The sequence below is a fragment of the Corylus avellana genome, chromosome ca7 (assembly GCF_901000735.1).
Source record: "Corylus avellana chromosome ca7, CavTom2PMs-1.0".
Classification (NCBI taxonomy): domain Eukaryota; kingdom Viridiplantae; phylum Streptophyta; class Magnoliopsida; order Fagales; family Betulaceae; genus Corylus; species Corylus avellana.
In genome coordinates, this window is record NC_081547.1 from 4,665,680 (window position 1) to 4,690,357 (window position 24,678).

The following is a 24,678-nucleotide window of genomic DNA, read 5'->3' on the forward strand; positions in this document are numbered from 1 at the left end:
TGGAATGATGGTCATACAAAAGAGAAAGTATAGAAGGGGAAATCAAACACTCTCAAGCTAGTTATAGCTCATAGGGTAGACGATCACCTTCTTGTGGTGGCCGTAGAAGTTTTTATTTATTTATTTATCTCTCTATATTTTTAAAATGTCTACATAGCTCAATTCAAACTCTTTTATTTTGAATGAGATTGAGAGATGGTGGGATTTAAACTTGATTGATTTAAAACTAATCTTAAAAATTCTACGGATTCCTTTTCTACCTCAACTTTCTTTGGTGAAAGGACTATTCAATTCTTTCGGAATTTCTTACATACAATTCTATAATGTTTCTTATGTTCTTCTAAAAATCTTCTTGATCACGACTCTTCATCTTCAATTTTTTCTTGAATTATTCGATGAGCATCCAGTGGAAGTAAACATTGCTAAATTACCAGTTATTCTAAAAGCTTAAGCTCATAGAAAAATATAAATTTAATCACTTAATTATTAGTTTAATACTCTCCTTCACGTGTGGGTCAAACTCTCCAACACATAGAATATTTAGTTATTCCAAAAGCTTAAGCTCATTGGAATAGGTAAATTTAATCACTTAATCATTACTTATTTTGCTTTTTCAAACATAAAAATTCTTCTACCTTTTTTAAATTATGGATCTAAATTCTCATCGTCCATAAAATCAATTATATAAAGAAAATATAAACCCCAATTCTACTTTTGAGGTGAGGCTTCATTAGCCCATGAGTTGGGTTGATTTTCAAACCAATTCAAGATTGAGTTCACCTTCTATGGCTATAAAGCCGTCTTCAATTCCTTTTTTGTTATTGTCAGTCACCAACTATGAAAAGTCTATTACCAAGCTTTGTTTTTTTTTAATACGTCTCTTGTATTTCTCTTTTTCCTCAAAACAATAATATAATAAATAAAAGACTTTGACTTGGAATCTATTAAATACTAAATGAGAAATCCAACAACGTTAACGTGACGCTCCCAATTAACTCTTTGATTAATTATTGTTAAATAAAAAAAATTATCAAAAAAAAACTGTCAACTTGAAACCATCATGTTGTCGCTTGTTTTCTAGAAGCAAAACCGAATATGCTATTGCTATTTGATTTTTCGCTCTATTAATTGTCGTATGTTTTTGTTACTGCTGGGACGACCTCAGCAGGTTTTGTATTACACCCTTGAATTAGTATCCAAAAAAAAAGCATATTGTGAATTTGCCAACACGACCAATAGTTTCACCAAATGTAACTTTAAAGCCTGCAATGGAAACTTCGGAAGTGTTGTAGAACAGAAAAATAAATAAATAAATAAAATAAATATGGATTTATAAAATTGGGAAAATACACTTTATTCTTCTAAATTATCTACCTATTTGTATTTTTAATCTCAATGTTTAAAAAGTAACACTTTACCCCTCAAAGTATCTAACATTGACACTTGACCCTCTTGAAGTACACTTTACCCTTCTGAAGTATTTTGAATTGACACTTTACCCTGCAAAACTTAGTTACTTCGGAGGATAAAGTGTCAACTCAAAATACTTCAGGGATAAAGTGTACTTGATGAGGGTCAAATGTTAATATCAGGTACTTTGAGGGGCAGAGTGTCACTTTTTAAATATTGAGATTAAAAGTGCAAATAGGTAGATAATTCGTAAGGATAAAGTGTATTTTTTCCTATAAAATAAGATATAATTTAAAAAATACGTCTATTTTGTTATTTTTTATTATTATTTCCTGTGGATTTTATAGGAGAAAAATCAAAATTGTCATGTTCTTTTATTGTCGGGGAGTCGAGGGCAACCACTTCTATGTCCTACTGTAACTGGAGCCATTCGTCTTGGCCCTTCCTTCCCACCAAGGGCCACGAGGAAAGCTGTGGAAGAGCCATCAGTCATCTTCGCTTTTTTTTCCTTTCTTTTTCTTCGGTAAACCACTTCCCCAAATTCTTACACCCTTAAAAAATAAAAATAATTAGCCTCTATTTGTTAAAAAAAAAAAAAATCTGCCTTTTATTTGTTTCTTTTTAAAGTAAAAGTATTAAAAGTAATGGTAAAATTACATTTTTATCTCAAATTTATTTTGTAAGATTGACATATCAGTCAAACATAAAGAAAACGAACAAGAGAAATGACACTATCGAAGCTGAATATAAGAGAATAGTTTTTAAGTGAGACCTACAAAAATACTTAACCCAAGCAATTGCCGACGGGAATAAAACTCAATGATGCTTAAGAACCCATTCTTCTCCTGCTCCTTGATTGATGTGGTAAAAAGCTTTTTTTTTAGAAGGCAATACTAAGGGAATTTTGGAAATGAGAGAAAATGACACTATAAAAGATAATGGATTCTTAGGCAAAATCAAAGGAAGTTGGGAGTTAAGTGCAACTATTTGGATATTTATTCATAGAAAAAAATAAAAATAAAAACTATTTGGATATTTAATTTAAGTTGTAATGAAGAGAACATATTCCCCTTTTGAAAACTATACACAAGCATCTCAAATTAATTGGATCCGATTTTAGGTTTTTGATTCCGGTGGGGCAGAGTAGGTTCAAGGTGGACTACCATTCTTGCCGGCTGCCGCCAACGGCCACATACAATGCATCAGGCAATAGGTCACACGTGTTATATATTTATATAAAAAGCAGTCACCAGTTAGAAGAGTAGAAGGCATAAAAAAAAAACTGATACAATGGAGATGTGCGGATGCGGTGTAAAACTCATTTTCCTTATTTTTAAAGTGTCAACTCATTCTATCAAGATGTGTCGATGCAATGTAAAACTCGTTTTTACAGTCTTAAATAAAATATTTGACACATAAAATAAAAATACAATAAAAATAAAAACACTGTATCTTTATTCAAATCAATTTCATAAACTTTTTCATTAATTATATCCCAACGCCCATCACTCACTACCAAACTTCCGACACCGGAGTCTCAAAAACCAACTAAAATAATGGATCTGATGATTTTATCAATATGAATTTTGTCCGTAAGGTATTTTGCCAAGAGATGAGAAATTATTTAATGTGAATGTTTGTATTATTTTTTAGTTTTTCAGGTTAAAATGTGCTTCTCGCAAAACAACCGGTATATATGTATTGATGAGAGGGTGGGACCATATGGAGCAGGTCCACTTAGACCATGTCATCATTTGGTGAATGAATCTCACCGATTACCATGTTTAGCTTATGGTGAATGACAATCAGGATTCGTGCACTTATCGAGATTCATGCCCACACGGGTCACGAACCAACAAATCTCCCTTGAAAAATGTTATAAAATGGAGTCCCGTGCCACCAACCTTTTATCCCACAGACCCATTTTTTCCTAGACTGGTGGCTCTTGACTCTTTGACTCTTGTTGTAACTGCTCTGCGTCGTTTGTGCAAAACCTCTGTGCATCATCAATGGCTGCTGCTGCTTTGAGGAGCTCCTTCAAGAAAAGATTATGCAATCCTCCTATCATCAACAGGATGCTCTCCACCCAACCCCTCGCTGATTCTGGTATCACTCTTGCTCAAAGAATCAGGGATCTCCCTAAACATCTTCCTGGAACCAACATCAAAACTGAAGTTTCTCAAGTAATCTCTCTCTCTCTCGACTTTTTTAGGTTAATTTTCCTCATTAATTTCTTCTTTTCAATGAGATTTTCCTCTTTCATTTATTTTCAGTTCCTCAACAAATTTACTCTACGTTTTCATTTACTATTCGGTTTAAATAAATTTTTTATTATTTCTTTGAGAGGAAAGAGAATATTATAAATTGGCGGGGCTGCTTCACAACCCCGCCGACCGTAAGAAAATTTTTAAGTTGGAAATATCAGGAGCTTGGGAACTCTCGGACTGTACGAACTTCGCCGTGTGGTGAAGGAGAAGAAACCTGAGATAATTTTCTTAATGGAACCAAGATGAATAATAAGAAGTTGGAGCCACTCCGTGTTAAGCTAGGTTTCAAGAATGTAGCATTTACGGTAAACTAATTTGTGTAGCATTTATGCCGGATAAAACAAAATACCTTCAACTTTGAAGCTAACTCCGGTCCACGTCTTTACTACCGCTCACTTTCTGCCGGAAGAGGATCCTTTCCATTTCAAATATTTATTTAGTGTAAAATAAAGAATATTATTGTCTTAATATTAAAGTTAAATGATAAGATTTACAATATTATCCATATTTTTACACTAAATGGATACTCTTCATTTCATTTGATGAAATTGATAGTATCCAATTCCCTTTCTGCCACGATTAGGCGTTGAAATTGGCTCTTTTCTGCCTCTTGTGCATTTTTACTTTTTATTGAATTTAGGAAAAAATAAAAAATCAGTTCAAGTGATTGCATTAAAAAGTAATTGATTTTTTCCTTTTTATTAGTAAAATCACAAGAATACCATATTAACAACAATAATAACATGATACAGGTTGGAAGACAAAGTTTTGCTATAAATTGGTTTGTTACTAATTCTTACAAATTCTTTTAATAAAGTGATGTATTTCTTTTAACGTGTGAGAATCACATTTTATATTTCCAATAGTCGTAAGGGCTGGCAAAATAGGTACCTGCCACGACCTGCCTATTTATTCTATGCATGTTTTTTTATAATAAGTTTTATCTAAGCGTTATAAAGAATAGTTACATGCATAAGATAAATAGGTACCTGTTTATTTGCTAGGTACCTGTTTCGGGGCCAAATTGGCCGGATAATTGGATGGCATAAAGTTCTAATTTTTTAGTTTTTTTTTTTACAACAACATAAAGTTCTAAGTTGGTACAACCGCATGGATTAATTTTGTTTTTTTTTTTTTGCCATCTCTCTCATCTTCCTTTTCGTTAAACAAGAAAATGTTGTGACAAACAAACAAATGTTTCATGGAATCACGAAGACTCTACAAAAAACACACACACAGATGCAGCCAAGATTTGCGTACTTTAAAAACAATACATAAATTCTCTGGTATTTATTTTTGTCTTAATCTAACAGATAAGCATAAGGTCCATAGAATATATTGTTGACAGGAAAAAAACAGAAGGAAAAAAAAAGGGAGATTTTGTATTTGATAATCGAAATCCCGAAAGCTAAAAGAATATTGTGGAGGGGAAGGATGAGCCCCCTCGTATTTGCGAAAGGCTAGAGTCATTGGAATCAAGTGGGTTCCACATCTAAAGGTTCCTTCACCAATATGAACAAAAGATGCTGGTCCAGCGATGAGAAAAACAACAGACACTAGCAACGGCTGATATTTTTCATGATAATCAATTTCTTAATTTGTTTATAACTATTTGAAAATGACTTTTAGAGGGTATTTTTTTTGTTTTTGAAAAAGTGTTTTGATGTGACAGATTTTCTTTTTTTTTTTAGAGTTTTTTGTTTTGAAAAAGAAAGAGAGATAGGAAGCCTCTAGTTCTTCACATATCCATTGATGTATTTCTAGTTGATATCAACATATTCAAGTGATCTCTTATATATAAACATGTTATCTTTCTAGGTTAGTTAAAAGATTATGTTGTTGGGGCAAATAATTAAAAGTACTGTTAATGAAGGATTTGTCATGGTTTTAATCCTGATTCCTGACCGTTGTGTTGTGCTTGTGTCCACTAATAGAATGAAATCTTTCTTATTGATCATCTTTTTAACAACTTCAGCTCATTGGGAGAACTCCTCTTGTATATCTCAACAAAGTCACTGAAGGCTGTGGAGCTTATATTGCTGCCAAGCAAGAAATGATGCAACCCACTGCTAGCATCAAAGACAGGTTTCTTGTTTCCTCCTCGTTATCATAGATTTAAGGTACATGTTCAAGATGGGATTGTATTATAATTTGTTCGTTTCTGTTACCAGACCAGCATATGCCATGATAATGGATGCAGAAAAGAAAAACTTAATTACTCCTGGGAAGGTCAGCTGAATATTTGACTTGTTAATCTGTTTCTTTTTGCACGTTTGTCTTAAACTCCTGTACTAGAGCTTCAGATTTGTCTAATTTCGGTATAATGCTTTGTTTAGACAACACTGATAGAGCCCACATCAGGAAATATGGGGATCAGTATGGCATTTATGGCAGCCATGAAAGGATACAAAATGGTCCTAACCATGCCCTCTTACACAAGCTTGGAGAGGAGGGTGACAATGAGAGCATTTGGAGCTGATTTGATTGTCACCGATCCCACCAAGGGGATGGGAGGAACAGTTAAGAAGGCATATGACCTTTTGGAATCTACACCAAATGGTTTCATGCTCCAACAATTTTCAAATCCTGCCAACACTCAGGTATCTAATCCCACCGCTTTTTTATCGCGCAACTGAAAAATTATTTGTTGGCTCCATGTAGGCATAACATTTGCTTCTGCTGCTCAATTATCTTAAATTTTGTATTGTTCATAATCATCTTGCTTAATTGACTCTAAATGGAAACAGGTGCATTTTGAAACTACGGGTCCTGAGATATGGGAGGATACAAATGGACAAGTTGACATTTTTATAATGGGAATAGGTAGTGGAGGCACTGTCTCTGGGGTCGGGCAGTACCTTAAATCCCAAAATCCTAATGTTAAGGTAGTAATTTCTTGCTTTTCTAACATTAACCCTTATAATACTGTCTCATTTCCTTGTTGATGTTGTTGTTTCTTTTATGTTAGATATATGGAGTGGAGCCTACTGAAAGTAATGTTTTGAATGGTGGTAAACCAGGTAAAATTTGTGCTAATTTGCTTCTTATCTGTCTCTCTGCGGAGAATAAAGTAGGAAAATTTGTCCTGGTTAGAGAAGTTGCACTCTGTAATAATGTCAATTGAAACTTTGAGACAGGTCCTCATCAAATTACTGGCAATGGGGTTGGATTCAAACCAGATATCTTGGACATGGATGTTATGGAAAGAGTTCTTGAGGTAATTGTCTTGTCGTTGATGCTGTTTTTAATGACAAACAATTTCAAAAGGAGTAAAAAAAAGGCTATCAGAGAAGAATGTAGTATGGTTGCTAATTGTTTGGTTTCACCTAACTTACTTGATAGGTTAGTAGTGAAGATGCAGTACTTATGGCAAGGCAATTAGCACTGAAGGAGGGACTTATGGTAATTACTCGAATAACTCTCTGGTGTATATCAATCTTGATGCTTTTACATATCTTTATAACTTGGACCATCTGGTTAATGCAGGTGGGAATATCATCTGGAGCCAATACAATTGCAGCACTCAGACTCGCTAGAATGCCAGAGAACAAAGGCAAACTCATTGTGGTAATTGAAGCATATTTTCAAATTCTGTTTGGAAGAATCAAGTCATGCATACCACTGACAAAACCGTTCACTTCTCTGGAAACTCTTTTCAAAATTGATTATTCAAACGGATTTTCAGATGTGACCTCCACCACTAACACATGTTTTAAAACAAACTAGAAAACTCTTCTCAAAACTTAAAAACACTTCTTAACAAATATAAAATGAAAAATAAACTAAAACAAAAAGTAAAAAAAAAAAAAAAAGGGGCGGTGCTGTGTGGTGGCCACCATTGCCACCATGTGGCGGCCGTCGCCAGGGTTGTCAGAGCACCACCACGATGGCGGCACCACACGCATTATTTTTCAAAATTCAAAACACTTCTCAAAATGTTAGGAAATGAACCATATGTTCTTTGTGCAAACAATTTGACTAGAGTATTATTGCTCAGAAATAGTTGTTTGTTTGAATTTCAGACTGTGCATCCAAGTTTCGGGGAGCGATACTTGTCATCTGTCCTGTTTGAAGAGCTGAGGAAAGAGGCTGAAAATATGCAACCAGTTTCAGTTGACTAAAGCTTGAGAAGGGCATGCTCGACAATGCAACAGCTCTGTTGTGGAATGACATGCAGCAACATCTTCTTTTTTCTTTTTCTATTTTCTTCTTTTTGAGTACCTCACTACCTCTTTACCTCGGCAACTTGCTTTTCAAGCACATACTTTTGTTGCATCAAAATATATTAGCGAGTTGATATATAAAATTCATGTCCAAAGTATTGCTTGAAATAATATGCTTGTTCATCCAAAAAGAGACAATGGCTGATGTACCAATTTCCCTTTTCTCATAACCTGCATAATCAATCTATAACATGATCTTGAACACTCAACGGTTATGAAAGTGATAAATTTAATGTCTGAAACAATGCTTATTGGTCTTAAAATAGAGTACTAATGGTCGATGTACCAAATTCCCTTTTCTTGTAACCTCATATTCTATTATGTTAGGTTATGCAAGCAAATTCGGTGTCAAAAGTGATTTCATTGTAAGTCTAGGTTTAGTAATTAAGTTGGTTCTTAGATTTAGTTAAAATTGAAGATTGGAACCTGTTGTTCGCAACTTGATTGGAAGGCATTTGAATAATATCTCAAGGCGCGGTAAGAATCGAGTTTCATAATGCTCCGATTGTAGTAATACTCGCAAGAAATTCGAATGAAGAACTTGCAAGGCATAAAAAAGTCAAAATCTCAAGAGGCTCGATTGCACCAGGTTCAAACAAGGCTGAATTACTATGTGGTATCTGAGAACCCCGTTTGAAAGCACTTTTGAAGATTGTTTGAAGAGAAGTGTTTCACAAAGACCCACATAGACGTCCGATCGCAATCGCGTTCAAAGAAAGTTCGAATGCGATGGTCATCAAGCTAGATCCAAGATACCTAATCGCAACGATGTTTGAACATTACATGTGATAAGCCATGAAATCCTAGCACACGTTTGAATGAGACTTATTCTTGTTCAAACGTTGCTCCCAGGCAATATTTTTCTTTAACTAACTCACACTTAAACCTCAATTTTCTCAAAACCTATTTAAGGATCATAAGCTACGATTTTTCAGAAGACCATGAGACCATTATTTTTTGCACTTTGAGAGAAACTTTTTATTCCTATGCCTTAGTTTTCAAACTTCTCATTGATTTCCACACAAAATCAAACCTTTAGCTACCGAAGTTATGGCTTACAGAAAAAAGCTCTATAGAAGAAAGGCCAAAGTTCGAGAGCTACTAAGATAGAAAACATACAAGTTGCTTATTAGGTCCAAGTCAGGTTTTTACTACAAAGCTTTTGTAAATAAAAAATGATTGTAAGGTGTTTTTTTCTTTCTTAGTATATAAGTTTCCCGGGGTTGATTGCCTTGGAGTGATTTTACTTTTGAAAAGTTGTTGAAAAGGTTTTCATTTTGTTACTAAAATTCTTGTGTTTACTTTAGTTTATGCTTTGCCTGATTTTGGTGAAATTTTGTATGGTGTCAAGATTTTAATTGGTTGTGATTATTGGGAAAATACCTATTCACCCCTCTCTAAATGTTATTTGAGTTAGGATTGAGTCTGATTCAAGAATTAACAAGATCAAGCAAATGAGTAGAACAAGATGTTAGCTGATGTGGGAATTTATTATTAATAATTCTACTTTAATCTAAAACTTTAAGTAGATGAGAAAATATCCACTTATATTATATCACTAGACAATTGAAAAAGTCACAAAATGAGACATTGGTGTAACATTTTAAAAACAATAACCAAACCTATGAAATTGAGCTTAATTGTGTTATATCATCAATTTATTTGAGTGATTAGGGATGACCCAGTAAAGGGTCATTTAATTGTGAAAAATCCTAATGTTCATCCAAATTCAAATACATTCAAACTCTTTTCACTTTTTCCTTTTCTTCTAGACAAATGAAGGAGTATTTGAAAAGTTAAAGGCAAAATTCTAATTAGTGTATTGAGTATGGTTTCTATCATTTTTAAGTCCAAACATGACACATGGTTTAATTTACTACATTAGATGTATCATACCATGAACAATTTCGAGTTGAATGATTAAAAAAGCTAAAAAAATATCAATAAATAAAGGATAAAGTTTTCCTCTAATGTTTTTTAAAACTGATATTTACCTTCTGTAATTTTAATACGATTAACCGATCATATGCATTTTAAAATTGTATGTGAAAATCATGTACTCTGAAGACAAATTTCATTCAACTCAATTTGGAATTTTTTTTTTTTTATCCATAAATAAATAAAACTAAAATCAATAAATGAGATAGAAGTCAATATATATATATATATATATATATATATATATATTTGGCTCATCTTATTTTATAAACTAACTATTAGATTTGTGGACATATATGGATCCCGCATAAGTCAATGATGAACTTCATGTGCATGACTTTCAAAGCTGAGTGGCTATTTCGTAATTATCTTAGCTTCAAGGGTGAAGTCCAAACACTACCCTTTACCGTAAATCCCTAACTGTACCGTACCGGACAGGACCTACTCTCACACATACAGTAGCGTAAAGCCATAAAGTTCTGCATTACCAACCTTAGAAAAAAAAAATAACCCCTCCACCCAAAAAGACAAAAAGAAAACTAAAAACTAAAAAAAAAAAAAGCCCATTAGGGTTTGACTGAAAAATTTTCGCGGATCGCGTGCAAAACCCAGAGAGTCAGAATCAGCGATTCCGTGAAGTTCGCGGTCCTTTCCGTCTCGGAGATCCGTCTTCCAATGCCTCCGAAAATCCCGCTTTTGGAGTGAGAAAAATGATGTAACCTAGAGAGAGAGATAGGGGGGGACAGAGGTCGTTTTTGAACGTTGGGATCGGAGGGCTTAAATGGGTTTTTGTTAAAATTTGGAGGGATTTGGGGTTTTGGGGGTTTTTTTTAGTTTTTAATTTTTTTTCTTAAAAGGTTCTCGTTTTGGTGGATTTGGGGGTTGTGGGTGCGTGTGAATTTGGGTTAAATTTTGCATGCAATCCGTTGGAGGAGGTGGAGGAGGGCCCAGCCGGGTGGGGCCGGGCGGGCGGGCGGCATCGACGTCTTCAGCTGCGTCGCCGTCCTCGTCTTCTTCGGCCGTGTCGACGCCGCACTTGGGGTTCGATTCGATGCAGCAGCAGCAGCAGCAGCAGCAGATAGGGTCTAGGCAGGTGAGAGTTTTTGGGTGCAATTGTATTGTTTTGTGAGAATTTGGTTGAATTGGGATATGGGTTTTGGAAATGGGATTGTACTTGCAAGCGGGTAGGGATGGATTTTTGTAAAAAAATAGTTGAATTGGGATGTGGGCTTTGAAGTTGGGAGTGTCCTTGCAAATAAGTAGGAGATGATCTTGTGGAACATTGGTGGATTTGGGATTGGGAGCTTTTTGGCAAATGGGTTGGAGTGAATTGTGTCATTAATGGGGTTGATTAGTGCATTATGTATGTGGGTTTTGGAAGTATTTTTGCAAATTAATAAACTTTGTATAGTGCACTTGGGTTATTGGTTAGTGCTTAGTTGAATTTTTGGTAATCAAGTCTTATGTATTCAAGGAGACAAAGTAGGCATGTCTTAATTTGGAAGAAAATGGGAACTTATGGTTGCTTTGAACTTGAGCTACTTTACTGTAGCTGGCATCAACTTCAACCAGCTCAATCTCAGGAGCCTGAGTTTTAACTAGATGGGGTCTGCTCTCAAATTCGGCTTTTGACATTTGGCATCCATTGTCTACGACCATATGGGTTGTTAAATATTGGGGATCATGTCGGTTTTGTATGTATTTTTGGTTGTTAAATTTACTGTTTATCTTTTATGAATTTTGCTATGATCATGGTAGCTGCGGTGAAGCAGGACCTACCCCTATTCTATTAGTCAAGCCTGGAGTCGGATTTTTTATTTTTATTTTAGATTTGGAATGTTGAAAGTGGTGGAGGTGAAATTAGGTTTATCCCTTGTTTGGGTTGGTGCGATGGCTCACTGTCATATGGCATGCGAGAATTGGGATTTGGGTTCATCTATTCAAGTCTAGAGATGTTGATTAACTGCAGAGAAGATAGTGTCATGAGTTCAATGCCACAGCTTTCTAATAATGCTATTAAGAAATAAGATCAACTCGATGTAATACTCTGCACCACTGTACTTTCTCTACGATGATCTTAACTTGTCCTTCTGGTTTACTTGTGGTGTTTATAATAGAAGCATCCACAGTCTCATGATTCTAGTCCTCAGTTTCCTTTTGTTCACCTTTAATTTCCTAGAATATTTTCCTTGTGTACAGATTTTCTTTCTTTTACTTTATTAGTTGACCTCTGATGTATGTCTCACTTTGTGTGTGCTAAAGCACCAGTGGACTACAGTACTTCATAATTACAGTTACTGCTTAAGTTTTTATGATTATGTAAATGTAGTCATTGGTGGAAATGATTTTTTTCCCTTTTTCTTTTTATGGTTTGTGACAGTTATTTGTATAGCTCTCTGACGTATTGAATGCATGTTGCATAACTTCCATAATCTTATATCTGCTTGTAACATTATGTACCCATATTGGTGCATTTCTCTGAATCTTTTCTTTCTTGATTGTATTGAGTCATGATTAACTTCTGGCATTTTAAATTTGTGTTAAGTCGCTGATATTTTCATCCTCCATATACTGTCGTATTGATTTGGAATAAAAATTATGCAAATGAAAAATAGGAATAATTTCCCGTTTATTTAATTCAACCTCAAGTCATTAATATTGAAGAGTTTCGTATAATATGATAAACATATTTGACTGTCATTTATTGTGAATGCAGTCACTACAACAACAGTTACATAGAAAACCTGAGGGCAACGAAGCCCTTCTAGCATATCAAGCCAGTCTCCAAGGAGTTATGGGAGGGAACAACTTCGCTTCTTCTCCTGGCTCTATGCAACTGCCTCAACAGTCGAGGAAATTCATGGAATTGGCTCAACAACATGGTTCCTCCCATGAGGGTCCGCATAGGAGTCAAGCCGTCGAGCAACAAGTGCTAAATCCAGTCCATCAAGCTTATTATCAATATGCTTTCCAGGCTGCTCAACAAAAGCCAGCTTTGGCCATGCAATCACAGCAGCATGCTAAAATGGGAATGCTGGGCCCTCCACCACCTGGGAAGGATCAGGACATGCGAATGGGAAACTTGAAAATGCAGGATCTCGTTGCCCTGCAAGTTCCTAGTCAGGGTCAAGCATCATCATCAAGAAACTCTTCTGAACATTTTGGTCGTGGTGAAAAGCAGATGGATCAAAGTCAGCAACCAGCCCCTGAGCAGAGGAGTGAGCTAAAACCTTCAACCCAGCCAACAGGCATTGGACAACTAATACCTGGAAATATGGTGAGGCCTTTGCAAGTACCACAAGCTCAGCAGAGTATTCAAAACATGGCAAACAACCAGCTCGCAATGTCTGCCCAGTTGCAGGCAATGCATTCTTGGGCACTTGAGCGCAATATTGATCTCTCGCTACCTGCAAATGCCAACTTGATGGCGCAGCTCATTCCAATGATGCAATCTAGGATGGTTCCACAACAAAAAGCAAATGAAAACAATATGGGTGCACAGTCGTCACCTGTTCCAGTGTCAAAGCAGCAGGTTGCTTCCCCACCAGTTGTGAGTGAGAGTTCTCCCCATGCTAATTCATCAAGTGATATATCTGGGCAGTCTGGCTCTGCAAAAGCAAGGCAGACTGTTTCACCCAGCCCCTTTGGTTCAACTTCGAATGCCGGCATGGGTAACCACTCTAACAACATCCCATCACAGCAATTTGCTACTCATGGCAGAGAGAATCAGGTGCCTTCTAGACAGCCTTCTGTGATTGGTAATGGAATGCCTCCAATGCATCCCCCACAGTCATCTGCCAACATGAGTCAGGGTGTGGATCATTCTTTGAATGCAAAACATTCGATAAGTAGCCCAGAAACTCTGCAGATGCAGTACCTCAGGCAGTCTAATCGATCTTCTCCACAAGCTGCAATTCCTAGTAATGATGTGGGGTCTGGCAGCAACATCTCTTCACAAGGTGGATCGGCTATTCAGACAACTCAACAGCACTTTGGATTTACCAAACAGCAATTGCATGTTCTTAAAGCACAAATACTAGCATTTAGGCGGCTGAAGGTCTGCACATCTCTCTCTCTCTCTCTCTCTCTCTCTTTGCTTGTGCAAATGTGTCTTTTGCTTCTTCTTTTTCCCTGAATACCCTTTGATCTACATTACATTTGCTGAGGATAGTGTTACTTATTCCCTGTTTCTGGACAGAAAGGAGACCCTGGCCTCCCTCAAGAACTTCTTCGGGCTATTGCTCCACCGCCCCTTGAGTTGCAGCTGCAGCAGCAATTTCCTTCTGCAGGAGGAAATAATCAGGATAAATCTGCTGGGAATATTGTGGCCGAGCATTCAAGGCATATGGAGTCTAATGAGAAGGATTCACATGCTGTGGCATCAATTAATGGACATAGTTTGTCAAAAGAAGAAGCTCTAGGGGGGGATGAGAAACCAACTGTCACCACAGCTCGTATTCAAGGTGTGCCGGCTGTAATAAAGGAACCTGCACCAGTGGTGCCTGCTGGAAAAGACGATCAGCAATCCGCTGTATTTTCTGTTAAGTCAGACCAGGATTCTGAACGTGGTATTAATAGGACTCCTGTTAGAAGTGACTTTTCAGCGGATAGGGGAAAGACTATTGCACCACAGGGAGCTGTATCTGATGCAGTGCAAGTTAAGAAACCTGCACAAGCAAGCACTGCCCCCCAGCCAAAAGACGTTGGCTCTGCTAGAAAGTATCATGGACCCCTATTTGATTTCCCTTTTTTCACTAGGAAACATGACTCCTTTGGGTCGACAATGATGGTTAATAACAATAATAATCTAACATTGGCATATGATGTTAAAGATCTTCTTTTTGAGGAAGGTATGGAAGTGCTTACTAAGAAAAGGTCTGAAAATTTAAGAAAGATTGGTGGTTTACTGGCGGTAAACTTAGAGAGGAAAAGGATTAGGCCAGATCTTGTCTTGAGGTTGCAAATTGAAGAGAAAAAGCTTCGACTTTTAGACCTACAGGCACGATTAAGGGATGAAATTGATCAACAGCAACAGGAGATAATGGCAATGCCTGACAGGCCATATAGGAAGTTTGTTCGGCTGTGTGAGCGTCAGCGTATGGAGCTTACCAGACAAGTACTGGCCTCTCAGAAAGCTATGAGAGAGAAGCAACTGAAATCTATATTTCAGTGGCGTAAGAAGCTTCTTGAGGCTCACTGGGCCATCCGTGATGCACGGACTGCCCGCAACAGGGGAGTTGCGAAATATCATGAGAGAATGTTGAGGGAGTTCTCGAAAAGAAAGGATGATGATAGGAATAAGAGAATGGAAGCATTGAAGAACAATGATGTTGAGAGGTATAGGGAGATGTTGCTGGAGCAGCAAACAAGCATCCCAGGTGAAGCTGCTGAGAGATATGCTGTTCTCTCTTCATTCTTGAGTCAGACAGAAGAATATCTACATAAACTGGGAAGTAAAATAACAGCCGCCAAAAATCAACAGGAAGTGGATGAGGCAGCGAATGCTGCTGCAGCCGCTGCACGATTGCAGGTATGCTTTGTTCCTCTCTTTTCCTTCCCCTCTCTCTCGAAGCATTATTTTTATTGGTCTATATTTGGTTCTTCTGTTTCACACCTTTAAGAATCCCTCTCACTTGTTTGTAAACTAATGATATTTCCTTTTCAACTCATAGGCTTTGTATGTTGGGTGATTTTCTAACTCTTTTACTTATCTTTTTGCCAACAAAAGGGTCTCTCAGAAGAAGAAGTTAGGGCAGCAGCAGCTTGTGCTGGGGAGGAAGTAATGATAAGAAATCGGTTTATGGAAATGAATGCACCTAAGGATAGTTCATCTGTTAGCAAGTAAGTTAATTTATCTGTTTAATGGTATGCTTCATGTTTTAAAGTGCCGATGGGGTGGTTGGCTTCATTAGATAAAGTTCTGGTGCTATCTGTAGATCTAGAATGTGACTATGCAGTGGTTTTGTTTCGTATTTCTTAGTTTGACAAAGGCTAACTTTATTATATTGTTAATTTGTTATTTACAATTGTCTTTCTTGATTTTGTACAAAGCTCCCTTAATTAATTGTTCCTCATGATTGTCACCAGATATTATACTCTCGCCCATGCTGTGAATGAAAGGGTTGCAAGGCAACCCTCAATGTTACGGGCCGGAACCTTGAGAGACTATCAACTTGTAGGTTGCTATGTTTAAGGTTTTTTTTTGGTACTCTGTTCTAATGTGGCAAGTTAGTTTTTTAAGCTATTCTGTGTACTATTCTGCAGGTTGGATTGCAATGGATGCTTTCTTTGTATAACAATAAATTAAATGGAATCTTGGCAGATGAGATGGGTCTTGGGAAGACTGTACAGGTGACTTTTTCTTGAGTTTAATGCCTGGCTCTTACTCCCCTGATATAAAAAGAGCATTAATCATGTTTCTAGTTCGAGCAACTGACCAGGTCCATACATTAGGGTCCATTATTTCATATATGCGAGGTTTATTTGGGGGCCTTATTTCTTTTGAGCTTGTTAGTGTACCTGAAAATCTATAAAAATAGCATTCTATTTGATTTATTCATACCCTTCTGCTCTTTTTAATCTTATTCTTCTCTGTCTAGGTAATGGCATTGATTGCTTACCTGATGGAGTTCAAAGGGAACTATGGCCCACATCTTATAATAGTTCCAAATGCTGTTTTGGTAAATTGGAAGGTAGCTATTTTATTCCATGTTAATGAGTCTCACCTTTTCCATTAGTATCTAAATTGGCTAACTGAGTTCATCTTGCAGAGCGAGTTCCATACTTGGCTTCCATCTGCGTCGTGCATTTTTTATGTGGGTGGGAAGGATCAACGATCAAAATTATTCTCTCAAGTAAGAAGCAAGAATTTACTTATTTACTTGATCTTAAGTTTCTCATAAAATAATTTTTTTTTTGTTACTTATTCTTTTATAGGAGGTTTGTGCTCTGAAATTTAATGTCCTCGTGACGACTTATGAGTTTATCATGTTTGATCGTTCAAAACTTTCAAAAATTGATTGGAAGTATATCATAATTGATGAAGCACAACGAATGAAAGATAGGGAATCAGTTTTAGCACGCGATCTTGATAGATATCGCTGCCAGAGGCGCCTGCTTCTCACTGGTACACCATTGCAGGTCTGTTACAACAGCTCTTTAATTCATGATGACAGATATCGTTTGATATATATATATCTTTGCGTATGTCTTACCAAAAAAAATAAAATTGTAGTCTATATGCATATGTCTCTATGACCTTGACTAACCCTAACTAAGTTTTCGGGTTTGTAGCCTAGGTTGGGTTGTGCTTTTCATGGTAACAATATTAATACACTGTTCTTATGATATTGTTCTATCTACTAACATGCATGTACATACATGTACAACTACTCATTTGTGTGACAACTCGCTATTGGCTAACTGATTTGCCTTGCACAGCCGAAGCTGAAGCCTTAATCAATGGTGTCCCAAGTGTGGTTAAACTGAATCCTGGTTCTTGGGCAGTGATGAAGTGCTTTCATATAATCAAATTTAGTTTAGTTTATGCCATTATTGTTTAGCTTTTCCTTTTTGAAACTTTTAAGCGTGGAGGAAGAAATTTCAATATACTATTATTTTTTTATAAGTAGAAATGTCAATATACGATTAAAAAACTGCATAACAAAGAAATCTGATCCTGGGAAATGTTGTGGTTAAACTTGGCTTACTCCCCCATCATCATGTTTTAAGCCAAACCTCATATTCAATAGTGAGTTTCAGAGAAGTGAGCCTGAGCCAGATCATGATGATTTGTGCTTCACTAAGTTGCTTCAAACTTGCACATCTGTGTTTTCCTTTCGTGCCTTGTTTGAACCTGTTGCAATGGACTACATGGCCTCTTCCGTCACTCTTTGGCTACTTTTTATTACATCACTGCTAATATGGTCCAATCAACCTTTCTATATGATTAATGAAGCATAATTTCTATTTTTAACATTTCTGATCAGCATCTTGGTAAAGTTTGTTGCTGATGCTCTAACGAAAGGAACATGTTCCTTTTCCATGTATGTAAGTTGAGATTCTAGTCAGAAATGGAAGGAATGCTCACATATGCGTGAATGAAGAATAAACTTCAAATCAATTCCTTATATATTTTACGCTTGTCGCTATAAAACATTTAGCTTTTAAAGAAAAACACAAATAATTCAATGATCTGCTTGATTATTTATTTTTACTTAAGTCACTGAGTTTAGTTGAACATGGACTTATCTTTCTTTTGCAGAATGATTTGAAGGAACTCTGGTCACTTTTAAATCTACTTCTTCCGGAAGTGTTTGATAATAGGAAAGCATTTCATGATTGGTTCTCAAAACCTTTTCAAAAGGAAGGTCCTACACAGAACCCAGAGGACGACTGGCTTGAGACTGAAAAAAAGGTCATCATCATCCACCGACTTCATCAAATTCTAGAGCCATTTATGCTCAGGCGTCGTGTTGAGGATGTGGAAGGCTCACTTCCACCTAAGGTATGATTGTGGTTGTCCTAGTTGGTCATATCCTCTCTTTTGGCTGGTATCTAACAACAATGCTAAATTGCAGGTTTCCATAGTTTTAAGATGTAGGATGTCATCTATTCAGGGTGCCGTTTATGATTGGATCAAATCCACCGGTACTCTTCGAGTTGATCCTGAAGATGAAAAGCTCAGGGCTCAAAAGAATCCAATTTACCAGGCTAAGGTGTATAGAACTTTAAATAACAGATGTATGGAACTTCGGAAAACCTGCAATCATCCTTTGCTCAATTACCCATATTTCAATGACTTCTCGAAGGATTTTCTCGTAAGATCTTGTGGGAAATTGTGGATCCTGGATAGAATTCTTATTAAGCTTCAGAGAACTGGGCATCGAGTACTGCTCTTTAGTACCATGACGAAACTTCTTGATATATTGGAGGAATACTTGCAATGGCGGCGACTCATCTACAGACGAATCGATGGAACAACCAGTTTAGAAGATCGTGAATCGGCCATTGTCGAGTTCAACAGCCCTAATTCGGACTGCTTCATTTTCTTGCTTAGTATTCGTGCAGCTGGTCGGGGTCTTAATCTTCAGTCTGCTGACACAGTTGTTATATATGATCCTGATCCAAACCCTAAAAATGAGGAGCAGGCAGTTGCAAGAGCCCACCGAATTGGACAGAAAAGAGAAGTCAAAGTCATTTATATGGAAGCAGTGGTTGATAAAATCTCTAGCCATCAGAAAGAAGATGAACTAAGAAGTGGAGGTACGGTTGATATGGAGGATGACCTTGCGGGTAAAGATCGCTATATGGGATCTATTGAGAGCCTGATAAGGAATAACATTCAGCAATATAAAATTGATATGGCTGATGAGGTTATTAATGCTGGGCGTTTTGACCAGAGAACAACACATGAAGAGAGACGCTTGACTTTAGAGACATTGTTGCATGACGAGGAGAGGTATCAAGAAACTCTCCATGATGTTCCCTCGCTGCAGGAGGTCAATCGCATGATTGCTAGGAGTAAAGAGGAAGTTGAATTGTTTGATCAAATGGATGAGGAGCTGGATTGGACTGAGGAGATGACGAGGTATGACCAGGTACCTAAGTGGCTTCGAGCGAGTACTAGAGAAGTAAATACCACTATTGCTACTCTTTCGAAAAGACCATCAAAGAACGCTTTGTTGGCTAGTAATATTGTCAAGGAATCTAGTGAAATAGGTTCTGATTCATCTCCAAAAACCGAAAGGAAAAGGGGAAGGCCCAAAGGAAAAAAGCATCCTAATTACAAGGAATTAGATGATGAAATTGGGGAATACTCTGAAGCAAGTTCTGATGAGAGAAATGGATACTCTATACATGAAGAAGAGGGAGATATTGGAGAGTTTGAAGAGGATGAATTCAGTGGCGCTGTTGGAGCACTGCCAATCAATAAAGACCAATCAGAAGAGGAAGGTCCAGTTTGTGATGGTGGCTATGAGTACCCCCGGGCTTCAGAAATCACCAGAAATAATATACTAGAAGAAGCAGGTTCCTCAGGATCATCCTCAAACAGTCGGAGATTGACACAAGTGGTATCTCCTTCTGTTTCTTCCCAGAAATTTGGTTCCCTGTCTGCATTAGATGCTAGGCCAGGTTCTCTATCAAAAAGGCTGGTATGTGTTTTTTCTTTCTAAAATGATGCTTTATTGTTGGGGTGATTGATTTTTGCTATCTGCTCATTTTGTTCTTTTATGTTTTTGCCAGCCAGATGAACTGGAGGAGGGGGAAATTGCAGTATCTGGAGATTCTCACATGGATCACCAACAATCTGGAAGTTGGATTCATGATCGTGACGAAGGTGAAGACGAGCAGGTTTTGCAACCCAAAATAAAACGAAAACGTAGTCTCCGGGTTCGTCCCCGTCATACCATGGAAAGGCCAGAGGAGAAGCCTGGCAATGAAAGTCAATCTTTGCAACGTGGAGATTCATCTTTGTCACCATTCCCAGTGGACAATAAGTATCATGCTCAGTTAAGGACTGACCCTGAAACAAAAGCACGTGGAGAGTCCAATATTTTTAAGCATGATCAAAATGATTCATCCTCAAAAAGTCGGCGGAATTTGCCATCGAGGAAAGTAGCTAATATGTCAAAATTGCATGCTTCGCCAAAATCTAGCAGATTGAATTGCACGTCTTCTCCTGCAGAAGATGTTGCTGAACCAATGAGAGAAGGTTGGGATGGTAAAATTATGAATTCAACTGGGACATCAGCTTTTGGCGCTAAGATGCCTGACAACATCCAGAGAAGGGTATGGCTGTTGAATTGACAATGCATCTAAATGTTCTAGATTTTAATGTGATAAATGATGTCTATTAGTACTTGATTTTCCTCTGCGTTTACTTCTGAGTAAGGTGTCTGCTTATGGTATACACAAGGGCTGGAAATTGGAAATCACATTTGGTTGTTTGGAATTCAGCATACATTACGATTCTTATACTATTAATTTGTCTCTTGGCTTTAGTTCTGTTTCTTTCTATCTTCGGTGAAGCTTAACCTCTTGTATCTACATTGAGGTTTCCTTCCTATTGTACTTTGCCTCCCCCAAGACGATATGATGCAAGCTGGAAATCTGTGCATACAATAATTTCCCTTTTATAATGCTCTGTGTTGAATTTTACTCTCTTTATTTTCTCCTTTCCATGTCTAAGTCTGATGAGGCAATTAAGTGTTGAACTCACCAAATTTTTTTCTATTGCAGTGCAAAAGTGTAATTAGCAAACTCCAGAGGAAAATAGGTAAGGAAGGTCCTCAAATTATACCTCTGCTTACAGATTTGTGGAAGAGGATTGAAAACTCTGGGTACATGGGTGGATCAGGAAATAATATTTTGGATTTACGAAAGATCGATCAGCGTATCGACAGATTAGAGTATAGTGGAGTGATGGAGCTTGTGTTGGATGTGCAGTTCATGTTGAAAAGTGCAATGCATTTTTATGGGTTCTCACATGAGGTATGATTGCTCATCTACAACATTGCCCCTAGAGCACTGCATTAATATATCCTCTTAATATAGTCATCCTCTTACTGAGAGCAACTATATAGAAGCATGTTCAACAGTTCTAAGTTTGTTTGTTTTTTAGCCTCTCTTACAATCTATAACTTGGATACATTTTATTTAGTTTACATAAATATCCAGCATACACATTGAGGAAAACAACACAGAATAAGACGAACTTCTTCAAATCATGTCTGAAAAGATTGCTGGCACCAGCACCCAAAAATTAACCCCCAGAACATACCCAGATGCCAAAGTGTAGCAAAAACAATGACACCACTGCCAACCGTGTCATTCTCATTTTATTTAGTTTGCATCCTAAATGGCTCCCAAGAAGGAACATTTTTGCTGAAAAATCTTCCCGCGACTCTTGCATCCAAATCTTAATGGCTTCCTCTGATTTAAGGCACCTGGGCGTCTTGTATTGGTTAACAGAAGACCCTTGAGACAAAAATCTATTAGTGCATCAAATGTCCCATGCTTCACCACACTTATCTCTAAGGGTCCAATTGAATTGTCCTTTTTCCTGCATCTCCTAGAGACAGAATCCAGTGAATCTTCCACTATGGAGTAGCATTGTGGCATGATCAAGCTCTGGTATGTTATGTCAGACAAAATATTGAGCGATATACGTGAATGAATACTTTGCTTCTTATTTTAGTTGCAAGAACCCTGCATTATGCGTGAGGGCTTTATCAAGTCCAAACATAATTATATTCCAAAATAAAAGAACATATTTAAGAAAATAGATAGGTGCTAATTGATGCATTTCCCACAATTTTAAAACTATCCGTCAAATCAATGTGTGAAAGAGTGAAGAGGGTGAGCCCAACAGCTTGATGAAAAAACAAAAGGAAATGAGAACTAAATGAGTGCGACCACTTGGAACCCTTCATCCAAAGTATCAAGGAGTTTGACATAAATTATAAGATTAAAGCTGCTAACAGTTCAACCTAATAATGGTGACTAACCTTCATCGACTGTGCACAGTAGTAGTGGAAGACCACCAGAATAGCAAACGTCAATTGTGATATCCAGTAATGGTCTATTCTACCAAGGATATAAAGCTTTGTTACCTTTCCAAAAGCCAGCGTACATCATATTTTTCCCCAGTCATTTTCTTGGTTTCCCAACTTGCTCGTCGGATCTTGAACAAGTGTCTAGAGTGATTACTTTTGCTTTTTCATTATCTTGCTCTGATTTGTCATGCAAACATACTTGAAACGTTTGTGTGTGTGTGTGCATTTTTGTGTATGTGTTGAGAACAAATATAGGATGTGGGTGTGTTAGAAAATTGACAGAAGCTCGCACTTTACTTGTGTCCTCATGTTTTTTGAGATTTTGAGTTTAATACTTGGTGTTTGACTCTGCACTGCTCTGGATTAAAAGTGACAATATTTAATAGCAATAAACCACTACTTTAAGTCTAGTTGCCACAAGTCATGTATACAGTAGATGTACTTTTCTTCCCTGAATCATGATCAGGATTTATTAGCAGGTCATAGGAAAGTTTAATATGTGATTGGACTGTTGACTATCTGGATGCCAACATACCCGAAATTTCATTTTGTGTGCTGTTTACATACCCAGAGATTTGAGGAAACAAAAATAATTTTGGAGTCTTGTGCAAGATCCTTTTCGTTTTATCTTGATTCTTTCCTTTTTGGGCTAAAAACGCAAATTTTAAGATCCAAGTTCTGGATTCCAGATTCTCATTTTTGTTTTGAGCTCTACTTTTGCAACCAATCAGTGCATCAAAGAAATTAATCATCTACATATATGTTAATTTACCACTCAAAAGTTATTTAGGAAGGTTTGAACCACTACTTCCTTGAAGTTGCTCCCAAACCCTCATCAGCATTTTTCCTACTTTTGTGATGCCTATGTTTTAGAAACACTCCTGCTTCTGGAATTCCAAAAACTTTCATGTGCATTTCTTTGAGTAATGTTTCAATATTTTAGAACCAGGGGCATCCTAATCTTTCAATTTCATGAACTAACTAGTAATCTCTTTGCTAAAAAAGAAAAAGAAAAAAGATTTCTTACTCACTGTCTAATTACAATGCCCAGGTGAGATCTGAAGCAAGGAAAGTGCATGATCTCTTTTTTGATATCTTGAAAAATGGATTTCCAGACACAGATTTTCGAGAAGCCAGAAATGCACTATCTTTTTCTGGCCCATTTTCTACCACTGCTTCTCCATCCCCAAGACAGGCAGCCATTGGCTCAAGTAAGAGACAAAAGTTGGTAAATGAGGTGGAATCTGATCCAGGCCCTCCACAAAAGCCACCTCAACGTGGACTCATTTCCAGTGGGGAAGATGCAAGAATCAGGGGCCATATACCCCAGAAGGAATCAAGGATCGGCAATAGCCGGGAGCAAAGTCAGCAGGAAGATTCACCTCTTCCTACTCATCCAGGGGAGCTGGTGATCTGCAAGAAGAAGAGAAAAGACAGGGAGAAGTCAGTGGTGAAGCCTAGGACTGGATCAGCTGGCCCTGCTTCACCCCTTAGCATCGGTCGTAGTATGAGAAGTCCAGGTCCAGGTTCAATACCCAAGGACGCCAGACAGACTCAGCAAAGTGGATGGGCCAACCAGCCTGCTCAACCGGCGAACGGGGATGGTGGGTCTGTTGGTTGGGCAAATCCTGTAAAGCGGTTGAGGACAGATTCTGGGAAAAGGAGGCCAAGCCATCTATGACTGAAGGGTATATGATGTGATGGAAAAGTTTCTTTCTATTTACTTCAGGCGCAGTGTTCATTAGAGAGGCCCTTTGTTGCCTATTCTTGTGCAATTGGCCATACTTGTTAATAATAGTGTAGGTCTTTGCTCCTCCATTGTATCTTACAGGCCTTACCATGGTTCAGAATCAAATAGTTTTTTTGTATCTGCCCCTTGCAGGTATTACCTTTGCCCCTAAGCTGAAACCTTTGTAAAGTATAGATTTGCTTCATATTAATTTCCAGGCTTATCATACGTCTTTCAATTTTCTCACTTTGCTTCCATTTACAACTCCAATCATTGGAAGAGATAGGTGAATCTGCTGAGTTCAGTTATCATTTTGTAGGTGATTTTCTGGCTTTTGCAGAGTGGAAATCAGTTGTATTGGCTCTGACCTCAGCTTTGTTTGTATTGATAGCTAAATCATCTTGAGAATTATTTTCCTAACGGTAGATATACCTGATATCATAGTTTTAGGTTTGACAAGATGTCAGATTTTCCTGGAAACATTTCCCCACTAATTTTTTTTTTCCTAATTTATTTCCCCACTAACTAATTCAACATAACCAAGCAATCCGTTG

General features: G+C 37.3%; 2 protein-coding genes across 5 annotated transcripts; both read left to right on the forward strand.

Annotated features, from left to right (window-relative positions):
* Positions 1-3,263: 3,263 nt before the first annotated feature.
* On the forward strand, positions 3,264-8,011 carry LOC132186540 (bifunctional L-3-cyanoalanine synthase/cysteine synthase 1, mitochondrial). The gene is made up of 10 exons (XM_059600519.1): positions 3,264-3,593; positions 5,653-5,762; positions 5,849-5,906; positions 6,014-6,277; positions 6,425-6,562; positions 6,646-6,697; positions 6,815-6,894; positions 7,020-7,079; positions 7,164-7,244; positions 7,700-8,011. Exons 1-10 carry the CDS (start codon positions 3,420-3,422, stop codon positions 7,796-7,798), a joined length of 1,116 nt encoding a protein of 371 aa, XP_059456502.1. The 5' UTR covers positions 3,264-3,419; the 3' UTR covers positions 7,799-8,011.
* Positions 8,012-10,352: 2,341 nt separating this feature from the next.
* LOC132187509 (ATP-dependent helicase BRM) lies at positions 10,353-24,381 on the forward strand. Of its 4 annotated transcripts, XM_059601846.1 has the most exons (15): positions 10,360-10,931; positions 12,555-13,895; positions 14,037-15,368; positions 15,567-15,679; positions 15,926-16,013; positions 16,103-16,189; positions 16,438-16,530; positions 16,609-16,692; positions 16,775-16,978; positions 18,102-18,344; positions 18,418-19,992; positions 20,084-20,629; positions 21,080-21,116; positions 21,198-21,331; positions 23,447-24,381. In XM_059601846.1, exons 1-15 carry the CDS (start codon positions 10,755-10,757, stop codon positions 24,074-24,076), a joined length of 6,684 nt encoding a protein of 2,227 aa, XP_059457829.1. In that variant the 5' UTR covers positions 10,360-10,754; the 3' UTR covers positions 24,077-24,381. The 4 variants fall into 4 exon arrangements, with proteins under 4 accessions (XP_059457831.1, XP_059457829.1, XP_059457828.1 ...); XM_059601848.1 differs by having other exon boundaries at positions 10,353-10,931; positions 21,080-21,331; positions 23,511-23,716; XM_059601845.1 differs by having other exon boundaries at positions 10,361-10,931; positions 21,080-21,331.
* Positions 24,382-24,678: the final 297 nt, after the last annotated feature.